The 17,106-nt window shown below is 28.1% G+C and overlaps 1 protein-coding gene across 4 annotated transcripts; it reads right to left on the bottom strand.

Moving 5' to 3' along the window:
- Positions 1–7,517: 7,517 nt before the first annotated feature.
- LOC113864906 (trifunctional UDP-glucose 4,6-dehydratase/UDP-4-keto-6-deoxy-D-glucose 3,5-epimerase/UDP-4-keto-L-rhamnose-reductase RHM1) lies at positions 7,518–11,037 on the bottom strand. 4 transcript variants are annotated; one of them, XM_027499135.1, is made up of 4 exons: positions 10,902–11,031; positions 9,332–10,042; positions 8,468–9,268; positions 7,564–8,380 (listed from the first exon to the last, which is right to left on the bottom strand). In XM_027499135.1, exons 2-4 carry the CDS (start codon positions 10,028–10,030, stop codon positions 7,940–7,942), a joined length of 1,941 nt encoding a protein of 646 aa, XP_027354936.1. In that variant the 5' UTR covers positions 10,031–10,042; positions 10,902–11,031; the 3' UTR covers positions 7,564–7,939. The 4 variants fall into 4 exon arrangements, with proteins under 4 accessions (XP_027354934.1, XP_027354936.1, XP_027354933.1 ...); XM_027499133.1 differs by having other exon boundaries at positions 7,518–8,380; positions 8,468–10,045; positions 10,902–11,037; XM_027499132.1 differs by having other exon boundaries at positions 7,608–8,380; positions 8,468–10,042.
- Positions 11,038–17,106: the final 6,069 nt, after the last annotated feature.

Genomic DNA, 17,106 nt, shown 5'->3' with positions numbered 1-17,106 from the left:
TTTACAGAAAATTGGTAGTAATGTGCCTGATACAATATATATGGAATACCTTTAAAGGTTCTTACTGTCCAATGCTTTAGCTTATTATTGCACTATTGACTTACGACGATCAGAAATAATAGCAATGTCACCTTGCATCACAACATAATGCCATCTTACGCCACAACATATTTGCATAAATTATTAAGAAAAATTGTCAATCATCTACAATTTCTCACTCAACAATAGCAAAGGCAATTGGTAATATATTTTGATTATCGTCTTATGTAATTATCACTAATAGAGCTCCTTTGTATTTCCTATATAAATATGTCACATCAACCTGCACAAGTGTTTTGCAATATTTGAATGCTCTAATGTAGAGACCAAAACTCCAAAAAACTGTAATATTTAAACATTAGGAACTAATTCATCATTGTGATAAGTTTGAACAACATACAACTGAACAACTAATCCTCGAACAGCATCGCATATTGCTACACACTATTGCGACAGGACTTCATATGAGGCTTCTCATTGACTAAATACATTTTCAATTGCTTTTTGCTTTGCCATTCATGCTTTCTGATATTTTGTTGTGTATCTATATCGAGCTTGAACTTCAATGATCACCAATTTTATCTTAAAAGAAAAGTCAAATTCAATCATTGGCTTAATACATTCTATAATTGTCTCTACATTTAACTTTCTGATTTCTCAAAAATACTTGTTCTTCCTCAAACCAGTCTGAATAAGTTATCCTTAATCTATGCCATAGTTGGCACATTTACAATAAAACGTATGTGGCTCAAACTCAAAGACTTTGTAGTCCACTCATTTTGATACACTATGACATTTAACTAGTCGTATAACAACTTCTCTGTTATTAAATTGCATTCTAACATACAAATCTCCATCTACCTCATAATGACCTATAAAACACAAAAAGAAACTAAATATCACACAACTAGAGATGAATTTATTACTACAAATATACTAAAACATGTCACATACCTATTTTAGCATACTCTAGAAATTCAAGAACTTGCATAGCACTAAGATTCAAAGCACACATGAACGATGGGTGATAAGTTTACATTTTGACATAGTTTTATAGCCTATATATTTATGTGTGACCATTATTTTATTTGGATTTTGCACTAATTTATATATTAATTGTGCAATTTAACATTAAAGGAAATAATTGATTTTTTGGGTGCAATTCAAACCTAAATTGGTTGAAAATAGGACTTCGCAGCAGTCGGCATGCCCAGACCCTAGCAACCAACACGGGAGTACTTCGACCATATGCACGGTCGTGCTTGCCTTAGAGAAAGGGGTCTTGAAACCCTATTAAAGAAGCCTCATGGGTAACGACTTAGGCATCTCTCGTACCTCATATATCATCATTTTCACACCTTTCACCTTTTTACATCTCCAATCTTAGTATTGGTCAATCGCTGACAACTATTGGAGCTTTAGGAGTGCGTTTTAGAATCAAGAAATTTCATCATCTTTTCTCCATTAAAGACTCCTCTAGTTTGCATTTACTTTTTGAATAACTATGAATTTTGTTTATTTTGGTTTTCTTTTATACTATGTCTAGCTAAATGCATAGATAGGGCCATGATGGATTCTTTGCATGACTCTATAGATTTTTATGATTTATGATAATTTTGTGTTTCCGTTCTTGATTGGTGTTTATCCTATTGGGCTATATTTATATGTCAAAATTGACAACTCTTAAACATACCATAATTAATTATACTGTAGGCACTTGTACCAGATATAGTTAATGGATCTATAAGATAAAATGAGACAAAGAATTAGGTGGATCAAACTTAGTTTTTCTCTTTCAATCGTTATTAATTTAACAACTCATAAACTTTTTATGTTTTCTCTTCTTTTTGCTTTACATGACCATTGAGGTGATAGTTTAGAGAAAAGACTATTGACATTGCATGATCATTAGGTGTTAATAGATTTAGTATGAGTTGTTGGCAATCATAAGAGGACCCAAATTAGAATTAATCTAAAAATGAACATAGAAAAGTGTAAAGGTAAAACCATATGTCTTAGGTTCTTCTCGATTAGTTTATTGTCAGAGGCTACTCTATTTTAATTTTTTTTTTAATTAGTTTTATATTTAAATCTTTATTTTATTTAATTTCGCATTCTTTAAGTTTAAACAATTAAATTAAGAAATTATTGGTAATTAAAAACAATTCTTATGAGATTATGTTTCAAAAACTTATTTTAAAATCATTTGTTACTTTTCAACAGGTACACTTGCCTATGAATAATAGGTTCTTAGACAAATGTTGGTCAATCACTAGGTTTGATAAATTAGAGTTCTCATCATCTACATCATTATCCAAATTCTCATCATCACTCACCATTTTCATAATCTCCTTCAAAGTCGTCATTGTCACTTTTGATGTTATTCTGTTATCATTCAACATCTCTGTTAGGAGCGACACTCGCATATGCACCAACTGTAATTTGTTTAAAAACAATATACAACACAATGGAAGGATTTGGGTCATAACGCTCGTAATAGATCCAAAACATTTGTTGAATATCATCATTGTTGTTTATTGTTATCACTTGGTATTGCATGAAACTTCTAAAAATAAAGATTGGACACAAATAGATTATACTCTCCATTATTTTTGGAGTCTCCACTACAATATATTGACAAAGTGAATATTTTAATGCTTCAAACGATATATTATGAAGAATATAGATGCAAGTTGGTTTCTTAGACGTAAATTTCACACTTTCATTCATGTTTAGAACAATCTTACTATTAAAGTATACTACTATATTTGTATTCATTATTTTTTTTTCAATAAAGTATTAGAAACGAGAATTCAAAAATATGGAATGAAAGGTTATCTTTAAGATGCAATTTGCTACAAATGCAAGTTGGTATTTATAGAAGAAATGTTTTAAAATTTGCCAATGACAATTTTTGGTAGCTGAATTAATTATTTATATTTTATAAACTCGCCAATAGCAATTTTTGAATATATAAAAAAAATTTCTCTAAAAATCATCAATGACGAATTTTAAATGTATAAAATTAATTTTTTTACTCTAAAAGTCATGAGTGATATTTTTTTTATTTTAACAAATTTTTCATTTCTCAAAAATCGCCATCAACTATTTTTTAAAATCTCATATTTATGTAATAATAGTTAAAAACTCATATTTTGATACTTTTTATAGTAAAAAAGTCATATTTTAAAAAAATATATACTACTTTGATACATGACAAATATTTGAGAAAAAAATTAATAAAATAGATAAAAGTTGCATGCTTATATATTTAAACGATAAAATAATCAAAGACAATCATTGTTTTAATAGTACTTTGTAAAGAATTGAAAAAATTATTTAAAATATAAAATATTTTTATTTTAAATATAACTTTAATAAAAAATTATTTTAATATTGGAATCAATACTTTAAGAGCAGTTGTCATTAAGACCCATAAACAAAATAACAAATTATCAAATGAGTAAAGAAAGCCTTGTTTCCCATCAAGTGTATCACAATAAATGGTAAATTATCAAAATACTAAATAACAAGCGTAGCCCATAAATAAACAAATAATTTCCCGCGTAGCGTGGTACTCGCAGGCATGTTTGGAGCATCTACAGCTGAAATCCTATTAATATTTTTTACATGTTTTTGAATTAATATTTTTTATTAATTTTGTACTATTTCATGTTTATGTAATCTCCTACTTAGCATTAAACAAAGTAATTAGTATTAAAAAAAATTTATCAGCGTTTAGCTTATATTTAAATACTTCATAGACAAGTGAATTAAATAAATTCTAATAAAATAAAAGTAAAACGAAACATAATGTTACCAAGTTATTACTTCATTATCGACGCTTGTTTGGTTTAAGTTCTAGGAATTTATTTTAAAAAAAACATAAATTAGTCTGAATATAAAATTTAAAATAAAGAAACATACTAACTTCAATTTTTAGTTAAGTTTAAGAAATTAATGATAATAAAATAAAGTTAAAGTTATTTTTAAGAAACATATTTATAATGAAATTTTTTAATAAAAATAAAAAATTTTAGATACTTAAATTCAAATCTAAAGTTAACAAAAATTTAAAATAAAAAAAAAAACACGTTGCTTTCCGTTTTCCTATGACAAAATCTAAAAAACATTATTCTATTTTTTTAATATTTATACAATAAAATTAAAAAAAAATACACTAATTCCATCTCATACACTTAAATTAAAGAGAAGAAAACAAATTATTAAATAAAAATATATTCCATCAATATTTATTTTATTTTAAATAATAACCATAATATAATTTCATTTTAATTTACTATATCTTATTTTATAATTTTGTTAAATTTAATATTTAAAATTGAGTTTATGCATTCAAAATAGGAATCTTTATTGACAAATACTTATTATATTTTTAAAATTCTTAACATTTAAATATTATTTTTAATAAAAAAATATTACCTTTAAATATTTAAACTAAACTCTGGAAGCAAAGGCTAGTAAAATTGTTTATTTTATGTATGTTTACTTTAAAAACAAAAAAGATGTTAATCAATATCTCAGAATATTAGTAAAAATTAAATAATTTTTTATTAAAAATACAAATTGACATTTATTGATACGATTTTGAATATATTTTAAGGTTAACTATAATTCTAGTTTTTATATATTTATTGAAGTTTAGTTTTAGTTTTAGTTTTTATAAAAAAGAATGAGTATAAAGTTGAGAGAGATGTAACTGTTATTAACTCTTATTATTATTTTACTACTTCTCTTGTCAAGAATTTAGTAGTTTCTAAATTTATTTAACAATTTAAATTTTTTTTTACAAAAGAGTAAAAATGAATTCTAATAGTTTTATAAAAATAATATAACTTTTGGAATAACACAGTAACAGTATCAATTAATTTGGTCATTTTACATTCACTACGTTTTAATATATTTTAAAATTAGTATTTATTAAATTTTTAACAATATTATGAGACAGTAATTAACAGAGGTTTCAAAACAAATTGGAATCATGATTGCTGTTGAACCCCACCACCACCTTAGTAAAGGAGCATTGCATCAGCAACCATCATTAGCGTGCCGTCGGTGGAGGTGGTAAGCAGAAATTGAAACCATGAGTGCTTTATGTCCCCTCGTGCAACACACTCCACTTGCTTCAATATTAAATCTGTTAATAGTTCAAACTTCAAATACAAACACTTCACTTCAAATAAGTAACAATTACTTACTGATTGTATGTGATTTAGTCCACTCTGCAGATGTAATTAGTAAAGATAAAGTTTCTTACATTTAAGCAATTACTTTTAATACTTGTTTGGAGCATAAAATTAGGCTCATTAACTCTAAATTTTATGTTTAGTTACTCTTTTAAAATTAGAATCATAATTTAATACCACAATTTCATGAAATAAAAAAATATTAGTTCTAACATTTTTCAATTCTTAATTTATACTTTAAAACTTATCAATTACACTTCTTAGAATTTTTATCGCTTTTTCAATTCCAAATTGACCACTTTTCATTTCAGTCTCAGTTCTTTCTTTCTCATCTCTTTATTTTTAATTAACTTTTAGCTTCTTCATCTCTATTTAGCCTTTTATTTATATGTGGCAACAATTATGAGATGACATTTTTTTTTTATAGTCACATGCACGGTATTGCACTATTCATGTAATAACACATATACATGTGTATTAGTGTTGAACATAAATTAACTTTTATGTGGAGAAAAATGTGTAGAGAAAAATGTTGAGAAAAAAAAAAAGAACTTTTGAATGTCTTTTGCATAGTGCAGTTTTGCAGTTTTTTATATACAAGTGAGATGACATAATAATACAGTTTTTCAGTTTTATAATTTTTAAATATTTTTATATTACATCAATCAATAGTTATTATATAATTTTATCGTCTCAAATATCATTTTGACATAATTTATTTTTTATTATTATTTATCACAAATTCATAGTTATTGGTATATTTTTTTACTATATATTGTTTTTGGTTACATAAGTTTTTTTTATTGTTATTTTTCTTTGTTGTCATCTTTTTATTTTTTGTATATGATGTGTTATGTATTAGTTACAGCTTTTCATACATTTGAGTATTGTTTTTTTTTTTTTTGTAGAAATGTAATTTTTTTGTCTATCAGTATGAGTAAAGCTTGTTCATGTGATCCTATTAAACCAAGTGCTGAGGCAATATTTGCTGAAATTTTTAATTTTCTAGACTTAGAAGAATCAAATCTGCTTTGAGCTAGTGATGTTTTTACGGGTGATGAAAAAAGTATGAATCATCTAAATTTCTCTCTTTTTCTTTTATAAAATTTTAGATTTTGATGCAAATAAAAAATAAATCAAATTGTCAATGTGCACTTTTAAGATTTTACTGTCTAATATTTTTTAATGTTTAATTTTAGACTATTTTTAAGCTATGTTTAAATCATTGTTTACGTTTGAATAATTTATATTAAATAAAAGTAATTCATTTGATAATAATAAAAAAAATTAATTAAAATATATATTATTAATAAGTAATTCATTTGAATAATTTATATGGTTTGAGATTATGTTAGTTCCAACTAAATAATGTTTGACACATGTCAAAATTATTTATATGTTAAGTATTGATTAGTCAAGACTATCATAATTTCAAACAATACAATAATTCTTTATAAATATTTTAAAATTATAAATAATTCATACATTCAAACGAATTCTTAAAGTTAATTTTATTAAAAATTTGATAGTAACTTTAAAATTAAATAAATTATATCATATTTATAATAATATACAATAATTTTTTTTAATAACAATACACAAACTTTATTACATATCTTATAATTTTTATTATTATTAAGTAAAATTTATAAAACTTATAAAATAGTGTAAAACTTACTTTCAATTTTACTCATAATTTCACAAATTCTAATAATATTTAATCAATAATAAACTTAATTAAAAAATTTATTAAACTCACCTCTTAAAATTGAATTTAAATATATAAAAATAGCACGTTTATTATATTAAAGGTATAAAAGTTTGATAAATATTTTTTATAAAATTTTATTAACTTCAATTTAATCTGAAAGATTAATTAATATTTTTCTTCAAAGATTTATTTTAGAAACTGTGTTGTTGAAAATTTTCTTGCGAGATATTAGTAGCTTAATATTTACTCGTTTATAATAATTAACTCATCTATAATAACTAAGGGCTTATTTGTTTTATTTTATTTTTTAATTTTTAAAGAATATTTTTAAAATAATTTAAAAAAATAAAACTTATATGAACAAAAAAAAATTATTTTTTATTTAAAAAGAAACAACTTTTAAAAATAGAAAACAAACAACCTCTTATTATTTTTAAGACGGCACTGCTTGAGGAATATGCCATTTAATCATGTTACTATCATACCCCAATTTATGGGGCAAACCCAAGGAATTAGAAATTGTAGAATGAATTAGATTAAATAAGATCCATGAGATTAACATTACCATTTTCTTTGTTTAAAATATAATTAACAGCTCTTATTCCAAAATTTCAATGTGGCATATAAATATCTAAGTACATCTGGATAATGACAAAAATTATAATAACTTCTCTTATTTTAATATTTCATTCTAGATGAGCAATAAAAGAATACAAGCGTTACTTGATACAAAAGTCGCCCATCCCAAGCTTGTAAATAACCACAAAAGGCATCTATCTAAATCTGCCAGTACAAGAGGACAGACACTTGAGAACTTGAATAAAATTGTGGAACTGAAAACTTAGGAAACATTCTTAACCCAATTGAAATGCTATCCACCTTCTAGACACATTAACTGAATGGAATTTAACAATGGAATAATGAGTGATCTAAGTAGCCTGAGCACATTACTGCTGCCATGTCTGATCAACAAAAGAGCTGTTTATTTCTTGTTTGGCACAAAAACATATTTGATTAGTGATTCCTTGATGGAAAGCAATTCTGGGAATTCCTTCTTCAACTTGGATGCATCCATCTCATTATTGCTTCGGGGAGCAACAATCACCTTGGCTTGCTCTTCAAGTGTGAAGTTAGCCCACTTAAAGTTGGGGTCAATGTAATCCCTATACATCTCAAGGATCTCATTGTGGCTCACAACTCCAGGATTTGTGAAGTTCCAGATTCCCTTCAAGTTCCTCTTAGCCATCTCAATTGAAATAGGCAAAAGTTCATCCAAAATAGTCATGCTGTTTGGAATGTTAACTACTTTGTTATAACGAGAAATCTTTGTAATGAAGTTGCGTGGGTTGCTCAGGTCAGATGAAATTGGCATGCGAACCCTGAGGGTGCATACATTGTCATATTCTCTCAATAGCTCCTCAACCTGATCAATGTTCACATAAAGGTTGTTATTATCTAAGATAATTCATAGTGAAAATAAATAAAGTCATACCATGTAAAAAGCACTTACCATAGCTTTAGTTTTTGAATAGAAAGAGCCAATGAAATTGGGCTTGTCTTCCTCCTTAAAACCAATGCCAGAGCCTTCAGGATGTGTTGCATCATACTCAAATATGCACCCAGTAGCATAATTTATCATCAAGATACCATGCTCTCTGCAAACATCAGCCAATGTTAAGGTACCTGCGACGTTGGTGCGAATGGTTTCTGTTTTATGAGATTCACACCAATCAACATTGGGTCTGCCAGTCACTCCTGCAGCATTAAAAACATGGGTTGGCTTCACATTCTGAATATCAGCCAAAAGTGAGGAGCGATCCTCTAAGCGTCCCTTTCCATATTCATATGGAATTCCTTGCTTTTCACACAATTTTCCCAGCAAACCTCCAATCCAACCTGTTCTACCAAAGATCAAGAACTTAAATGGATGTTTCTGCTGAGAGCCACTGTTCTTGGATGATGGAACCACCATCTTGGTATTAGTGGAGCCAAAGGATGCAGGTTTTACCTCTTCAGATCCTTCGTAATGCCTTTCCATCCCACCAGGCATCATCAGCATCCTTGGATGAGGAAGCAATGCCCCAGTGACATCACCCCACCAATCAGGATTATTGATATACCAATCCATGGTTTTTCTCAAGCCCTCTTCCCAAGTGGTCCTCTCAGACCAACCCAAGTTCTTCAGCTTTTGGTCATCCAGAAAGTATCTCTGGTCATTAAATGGTCTGTTCTCTACAAATTTTATCATAGTTTCTGTGTCCAATGAGAAAAGTTTGCATATATCTTTGGCTACATCAATAACTCTCCTTTCCTTCTTTGTCCCAATATTGTAAACATGGCCAACCTCTCCCTTGTGAAGGATGACTTCAAAAGCCTCCGCAACATCTTCACAATATAAATAACTCCTTACATTAGAACCATCCCCATGAATTGGAAGATTCTTTCCCTGCATAGCCAAGAGGATGAACTTGGGGATTAACTTCTCCGGAAATTGATTGGGCCCATAAACATTGTTTCCACGAGTCGTGATAACAGGTAACCCATATGACCTACCATATGCCATCACAAGCATTTCTGCCCCCGCTTTTGTTGCAGAGTATGGGTTTGTTGGAAGAAGTTGAGAAGCCTCGTGGTTTCCAACCACAGCATCCTCATCCGTCTCTCCATAGACCTCATCAGTGCTCACATGGATGAACCTTCTGATCTGGCCAGTTACTTTGCAGGCTTCAAGTAGGACATGAGTTCCATATATGTTGTTCTTGGTGAACTCAAAGCTATTACCAAACGAGTTATCAACGTGGGTTTGAGCAGCAAAGTGCATGATAGTGTCAATGGACTCGGTTATGAGAAGGTAGTTCACAAGATCAGCACTACCAATATCCCCCTTCACAAACTTGAAGTTGGGAGAGGATTTAGAAGGAAGGAGGTTCTTTAGATTAGAACAATAATCGAGTTTGTCAAGCACAACAATTTTGTAGTCAGGATAGCTCCGAACAAGCCGATTCGCAACATGAGACGCAATAAATCCAGCCGCACCAGTAATGAGGATATTCTTTGGAGTATATGAAGCCATGTTGTTAAGCAACTTCTACAACGAAAACAAAGACAAATTACAATACATCAATTAGAACCACAAATAGAAATTAATCAAAATATCATTTTACAAAATCTGATCATTGCAAAATAAAAGCATACTCTAGACATGACAGAAATTGTACAGATCTATGAGAAAATTAAACTACAAGGACTAGGTTAATGATATGTAGTTTGGGGGGATTTAGCAGGAGTTTGTAGTTTCAATTTCCAAATCTATGCGCTATCAGTTCACAAGAGAAAAGAACCATAAGGGAATTACAGCTCCAATGCTTGTTATGAGTCCCAAGTGATAGAAAAGCGTAAAACAAAACAAAACATTTTCTTGATTTAGTTAGTCAAAATGTAAATCAAACAAACAAATGGCTACATTATTCATCAATGAATTCCTAGAAAAAGGTTCCACTCCTCAACATCTACGGAGAAACAAAACGATACAGAACATGTAATGCACAAAATTCAACCCCAAGAGAAAAACTAAATCTCTTCACAAACACTACAAATTGCAACCACTTTTTTCAACATAATCAAACACATTGGACATGCTGAAGCATGCGTAAGAACCCCCGAAATACAAATCCAACACAGATCTAACTTCTACGCTACCAGCAGCTGAAGTGCTCACGTGGAAATCAAGCACCACAGTTAGGGACAGATAAAAACATCAGATTGAAAATCACCACAAATCCATCGAAAAGGAGCAACATCCATATTATAAAAAATACTCATTTTCACAAAGCTCGATTCTTTTCTCAAAAAATAGGAAATGGGCATCACTAGGATTCACAAACACCCACTACAAAAACTCAACAAAAAAAACAAACAAACAAAGAAGGGAAAGTAAAACTTACAAAAATGGAAGCAAACCAAAATCAAAGAAGAAAGAGAGTTTTGAGACAACAGTGGAAGAAGGAAAAGGTGGAAGATTCGGTATGAGTTTCCCTCTTTGTGGTGATGAGAAGAAGGAAATGGTGAAGCTGTGAAATCGTATATATGTATGCTTTTACGTGTGACAACCGAGACACTTACGGAGAGCCAGGGGATCCCCGGAATGACGCAAACGCCCCTGCCTCCACCCCTCAATTACATGCTCGCCCCTCTCGGTTTGTGGGCTCCACTCTCCGCGTTAATTAGAGAATATTTTTTCTTTTACCTTTTAACCTAAAATATATATTTGATTCAACGTATGATTCAGATTATTTTATATACACCCTTTAAAAATATGTAACAGTTTAAAATTAATTTATCAATATTATTTTTATTTTAACAAAAATCCTATTTTGCATTTGACTTCAGAGAAATTTTTTTCTCTCCTATCGAAGTCTGCTTGAGTTTTAAAAATCGGAAAGCATGTTACATATCTAAGATATTATAAATAAAAAAAATTAGAAAATCAGGTTCACTATGATAAAAGGTAAGGGTTAAACGAAGATGATAGCAACTAGTTCAAACTTGTTGAAAAAAAAATGACTCAACAAGAAAAATTATTATGAAAGCAAAGAAGATAGAAGATGTTATGAAAGAGATGTTGATAGTTCAAGTCAAGTAAAGAAAAGTCTTACTAAATGAAATTCCTTTAAAGGGTATTGAATTAGGGTATGATGATTTAAAATGGGAAAGATCGTGTTTTATGATCCTTTTATTCTTTTATTTTTTTAGTATAAAAACAAAATTCTAAAGCCTGAATGTTATAATATTGTGTTAGATAACAATGAAATTATTAATTCTATTTTAAAAGAGTTTAATTTTAATATTGATAAAGATGAGAACTTTCTTGATTTAAATGACACAAATATTTGTCCTAAAATTATGGTTTCTTTAAAAGATTAAGAATTGGTGTATTCCTTGAAAGAATACTTGAAGAGTGAAATTTTAAAGGAAAAATATTAGTTTAAAATATTTGGATAACAAATTAAAACATATTTGGGGTAAGAATGGGGAATATAAGATCTTAGATATGAATGAAAGATTTTATTTATTCAAATTTAATCATATAGAAAATTATAAGAATGTTTGTTTGAGGGATCTTGGTTAGTTTTAGATCACTACTTGTTAGTACAACTTAATGACCATTCTTTTAAAAAGGTTACAATTTGGGTTAGAGCTCCTAAATCTTTCTTTATAGTTATATAATAATAAATTTCTTTGAAAAGTTAGATTTTGTTTAAGTATATGTTCAAGTTTGATAATAATACTATTGTTCTAGCAAAAGGTAAAATTGTTAGGATTTGTATAGAATTAAGTTTAAGAAGATTTTGCTAGGTGTGTAGAATTAAATTTAAGAAGATTAGTTCCTTCTTTAAGTTGTTGGGTCAAGATTTTAAAATTAAATATGAGGATCTTCACCTTATTTATTTTTGTTATGTTAAATATGATCATAGAAAAAAGAAATGTTCTAAAAAGATAGGTGATGAGCACAGTATTAATAGGTCTAATTCTCTAAAAAATCAGAAGAAAAATTTAAGGAATGAAGATAAAGATAACATGAAAGATAGTTTAATAATGGCTAATGATCATAATATATCAAATAGGCTAAATGTAAATGAACAAAAGGCTTTTGGCTCCTAGATGCTACTAAAATGACTTCAAAGAAGAAAATTAACTCATAATAGAGGTCATGAAAATTCTAAATAACCAGATAAATAAAGAGTTAGTATCAAGGTCTAGATTTGAGATTTTGAGTTAAGACTCTACTGAAACATAACCTAAATCTAAAAATAATAAAATCAAATATCCAAAAGAACTTTCTAATAAGAATGATAAAGTGACTAATTCAATTCAATTGGCTGGAAAGCCAAATCTTAATAAACAACATGTATTTAGTAAATAGTACCAAAAAGAGAAGATGAATCAAAGAAAATTTATTAAAAATTAAGAGAATAGGACTAAACATATGATTGAAATTATGGATGAGGATCTAAACTTAAAAGATGAGAAAAATGAAAAGAATAAGGAGATTCTAATGTTAATGAATATCATTCATTAAGAAATCTAAACAAAATATAAAGATGGAAGTCCAATGGAAGAAATTTTAAGAATTCAACCAATTTAAGATTGGTCTCTAAATTTATAAAGAGATCCTTTAAAGATAGACCACCTATTTAGAAGAATATATGGGTGTTGCTAAATATCCTAACTTATTAAATAAGAATATTGAAGATTTGATATCTAATAATGTTGATAATGGATTAAGGCACTCTGAAAGTGCAATTTTTAAAATTATTCTTAATCAATGAATTTTATGTTATGAAATAGTAGACATGTAGGTTACAAACTTTTTCTTGATTAGTTAATAACCTAATTAGCATGTATAAATTAGGTTTTATTGTTGTTTGTGGTCAAGTGTACTCATCGAGAAGTAATAAAGAATTTTTAAATTAAGTTTCTAAATTATCGTCCCACAAAGATTGCTTCCAAATACTGAGAAAGTATTGATTTAATTGTTTGAATTTAAGAGATGCATTGGAAAGTAAATGAACTAATTAAAAATAGTAAAGAGACACACTTTTAATTAGTAATTGAAAGAGAACTTAAAGCTTATGGGTTCACCTTTATATGTTTTTATGTTTTCTTTTAACTTAATTCTAAAATATTCAAAAACAAATAATAAATAGAAAGAGAATTAATCATCAGATTTTGACAATTCATAATTTATTATTTATTTATAATTATTATTATTTTATTTAAATAAATGAAAAAATATTTAAATTAAATAAAGTTGAAAGATAAAAGTCTAAGATTGTAAGTTTAATTTTTAATTTTAATACAAATTTAGCAATTTTTTTTTTTTGAAATAGGTCATGCTAGAGAGAGAGAGACTCATGTCAATTTGCTCTACTAGTCCAATACTTTTTAAAATCTAGATCTTTTTCTCTAAAATTTATTGGACCTTATTTGGTATATTTTTGTTACAAAAACTCCTAAAGTTTGAAGGATTTCATTTATTTTTTAAAGAAAAGACCTTTATAATTTATTATAGCCATATGAATATTAATAATAAAAAAAGTCACAATTAAGCTATTATTTATCATATATTCTTTTTGGTCTTTTTTATAAGAAACAAAATATTAAATCAGTTATGTTTTTTATAAATATAAATTTTATTCCAGAAGTATTCATGGTATTAAATAGTATAGTTGGTGACTTGCATATTCAATGACACTGATAAAATAAAAGTATAAAAGTTAATACATATAAAATCTATCATATATTTCTTATAATTAGAATCAAGAAAATACTTTATTTTGTTTCTTATAAAAAGAACTGAAAGAGTATTTTAACACTTTTTAGAGGCTATCTAACCTTAATTTACTTGATTTATTAACTAAATTTGTAAATAATCAATGTTTATAATTTTTGCCTAAACTATTGAATATTTAAGGTTTTTAATCAAACTTTTAGGACAATGGTACTAATTTATGTATTTACATTATTTATAGAATAAATTGAAATGAAATTTATGCTTAAAGAAGTCAAGAAACACAAAATCTAAAAGTTACAAATTTTACTTTTAGTGTTTTAACACTTAAAATTAAGTGTTTCATCACCCAATATCAGTTTGAGAACATGAAGCCTTTGAACTCTAAACATCCCAATGCTCAATAGCAAAAAGGCTAAACTTTAGCCAACATCTAAGCATTCCAACATAATGGGTGTGTTTCACCACCCAACATCAACTAAAGAACATGAAGCCCAATAGTGAAAAGACTGAAGTGCAATAAACATCTAAGTGTTCTAATGCCCGATGTTTGAGCTAACATTTTCATGTGTGTATTTCAACACCCAGGAGCATTCCAACACTAGACATCTTCATGTTCAAGTGTCTTTATGTCTATAATGACTCTAAACTCTATAGATAGATATCATAAGAGTTATTTTTTATATATATAGTAATATTTTTTAAATTATAATTTGATATTGAGCTTAGGAATTTTTCTCTTTTCCTTTTCTCTCATTTCTTAGGCATTTGGAAGACTTCTTTGTGTCTCTCCAAATCTCTATTTAACTTTATTAATTCTTTATCTCAGTTCTATTTTGTTTTATCTGTAGCTAATTTATTTTAGATTAGAAAAGAAAGAATTTTTATTTAAATCTCCTATATTATTAATAAAATATCATTTTTATTTAATTTTTCTTTTGCAATTGATTGAGTTGTTCTTAGATTATAATGCTTCCTCTAGTTTAACCAACTATAAGATGATCCTAGACTTAATTTTGCAATTGAAAGATTGGTTTTAAGTCTAAACTGAATGATTTGATACAATTGTTATGATGTTGAAACATTTACTCAATGATTGTCAAGTCTTTTGAGTTCTTGAACTATAATGCATATTTTAATTTAGCTCACCTAAATATTAGAAAATTTTGATTAATTTCATAGGGAGTCTTTGTCCTAAGCATTGGAGTTGATTTTAAGTTAGAGAACTCAATATTTTGTGCTTAAGTATAAAGTAGATAGGATAACTTTCAGTATAAGAGAGGAAAATAGAAAAAGTTTCAGTCCTAATCACTTTTCACTACAACAAATATGGTCTTCGGCTACACTATTTTAGTTCACGCTTAGAAAACGTGACCTATAACTATCAAAGACCACGTTTTTAGTGGAGTGGACTAAGGCATAACTTTTGGCCATGCTTTTATTGTCACACCTGTAAAATGTGGCCATAGATTGAAAAGACCACACGTCTTAAACGTGACTTATTTAGAGTAAATCAGCTACATTTACACTATTAATATACCACAATTGTAGGTTGTGGCTTCTATCTTTCATTTGAGCTACGCTTTAAAATTTTTGAACTATAGGTTCTCGCTATAATTTTACTATTTCCACTAATTACTGAAACAAAATAGGTACTCAATGTCTCTCGCTTATTGCTTCTCTAAAACAAAATATCACCTTATTACTTTTCGTTCTCTTGCTTGAAAATTGATCTCCTCTCTCTTGCGTAAAACCCATAGTTGAAAAAAAAAAAAAAACTCATCGCTGCCATTCTCTCTCTTAGATTGCATGTTTTGTTGAAGCTCCCTTGTTTCTTCCTTTCTCTCTCATAGGGCATTTGTTCCTCTTCCTTCCTTTTCATCATTTGCGTTCCCTTCATCCTCGTCTGTATATTCATCTGCATCTATATATTCATCTGCATCTGTGTTCATCATTGTCCTTTCTGTTATGTCGTCCGCTTATATCATGTATTTTCGTCGTTATTAATGCACCTTCACTGCTTGGAGTGTTGCTCAGATCTCTGACTGAAGAGCAATATAAGACCAAGTGTTGCAGACTCATTAGAAACCCAGCATCTAGACGTGATTCTTGAGGTGTTGAGTTGTTGTGGTAATTTATTGCTGCTCTATAATTTTTATTCTTGACCCATTATTGTTATTGTTGAACTTTCTAACACTTGACCTGTTTTTTTCTTGCAAAAGCTATCTAAAAGTAAGTTTTTTTATTTTATTTTTCTCTTTACAGCTTGGTTTGGATATGATTGATTGGTCTAAAAGTAAGCTTTTTTTTTCATTGGTAGAAAATAGTTTATATTATGCTTCCATATGAAAAATATGAAATTCTTCTCTTGACAATTTGGTTTGGATATGATTGATTGGTCTGAAAGTAGGCTCCTTTTTTCTTCTTTAATTGTAAAAAATTGTTTAGGTAGAGAAATAGTTTTGTTGCACCCAATGCGTTTGTGCTTACGCTGCCATGCTCACCTATTATGTGTATTGACTTTCCTTTCCTTTATTTTTCCTTGTACATAGAATGAACAAAGAAGAAACTCGTAAAAGAAAAATGGTGTCGACCTTAAGCCAGAAAAAGGAAGGCAAAATTTTTAAAATGAAAATGAATAGTAGGTTAAGTGCAGAATTGTTGAAACTATATCAAATTAAGACAAAAAAGTGACCAGAAGAAACCAAGAAGAATAGCATTAAAGCTAAAGTCCAACAAAGTAAAAAAAAAGACAACACTAGAAATTCATAAGGCAATAGAAACTCAAGGGCATAGTAGGCTACCAATAAAGAAAAATACAACTAGCTATGGCATATTCTTAAAGGCAGGAATGAGAT

This window comes from Abrus precatorius, unplaced genomic scaffold, assembly GCF_003935025.1.
Source record: "Abrus precatorius isolate BTA unplaced genomic scaffold, Abrus_2018 Scaffold4, whole genome shotgun sequence".
Taxonomy (NCBI): domain Eukaryota; kingdom Viridiplantae; phylum Streptophyta; class Magnoliopsida; order Fabales; family Fabaceae; genus Abrus; species Abrus precatorius.
This window is presented reverse-complemented; position numbering and strand designations above follow the sequence as displayed.

What these genes read in the sequence shown, in the direction of transcription:
- LOC113864906 (XM_027499133.1), bottom strand. Translation starts at nt 10,030, where the DNA reads ATGGCTTCATATACTCCAAAGAATATCCTCATTACTGGTGCGGCTGGA. An exon ending in ATTCAAAAACTAAAGCTATG is followed by an intron (nt 8,381 to 8,467) that starts GTAAGTGCTTTT and finishes AACATTGATCAG; the next exon opens with GTTGAGGAGCTATTGAGAGA.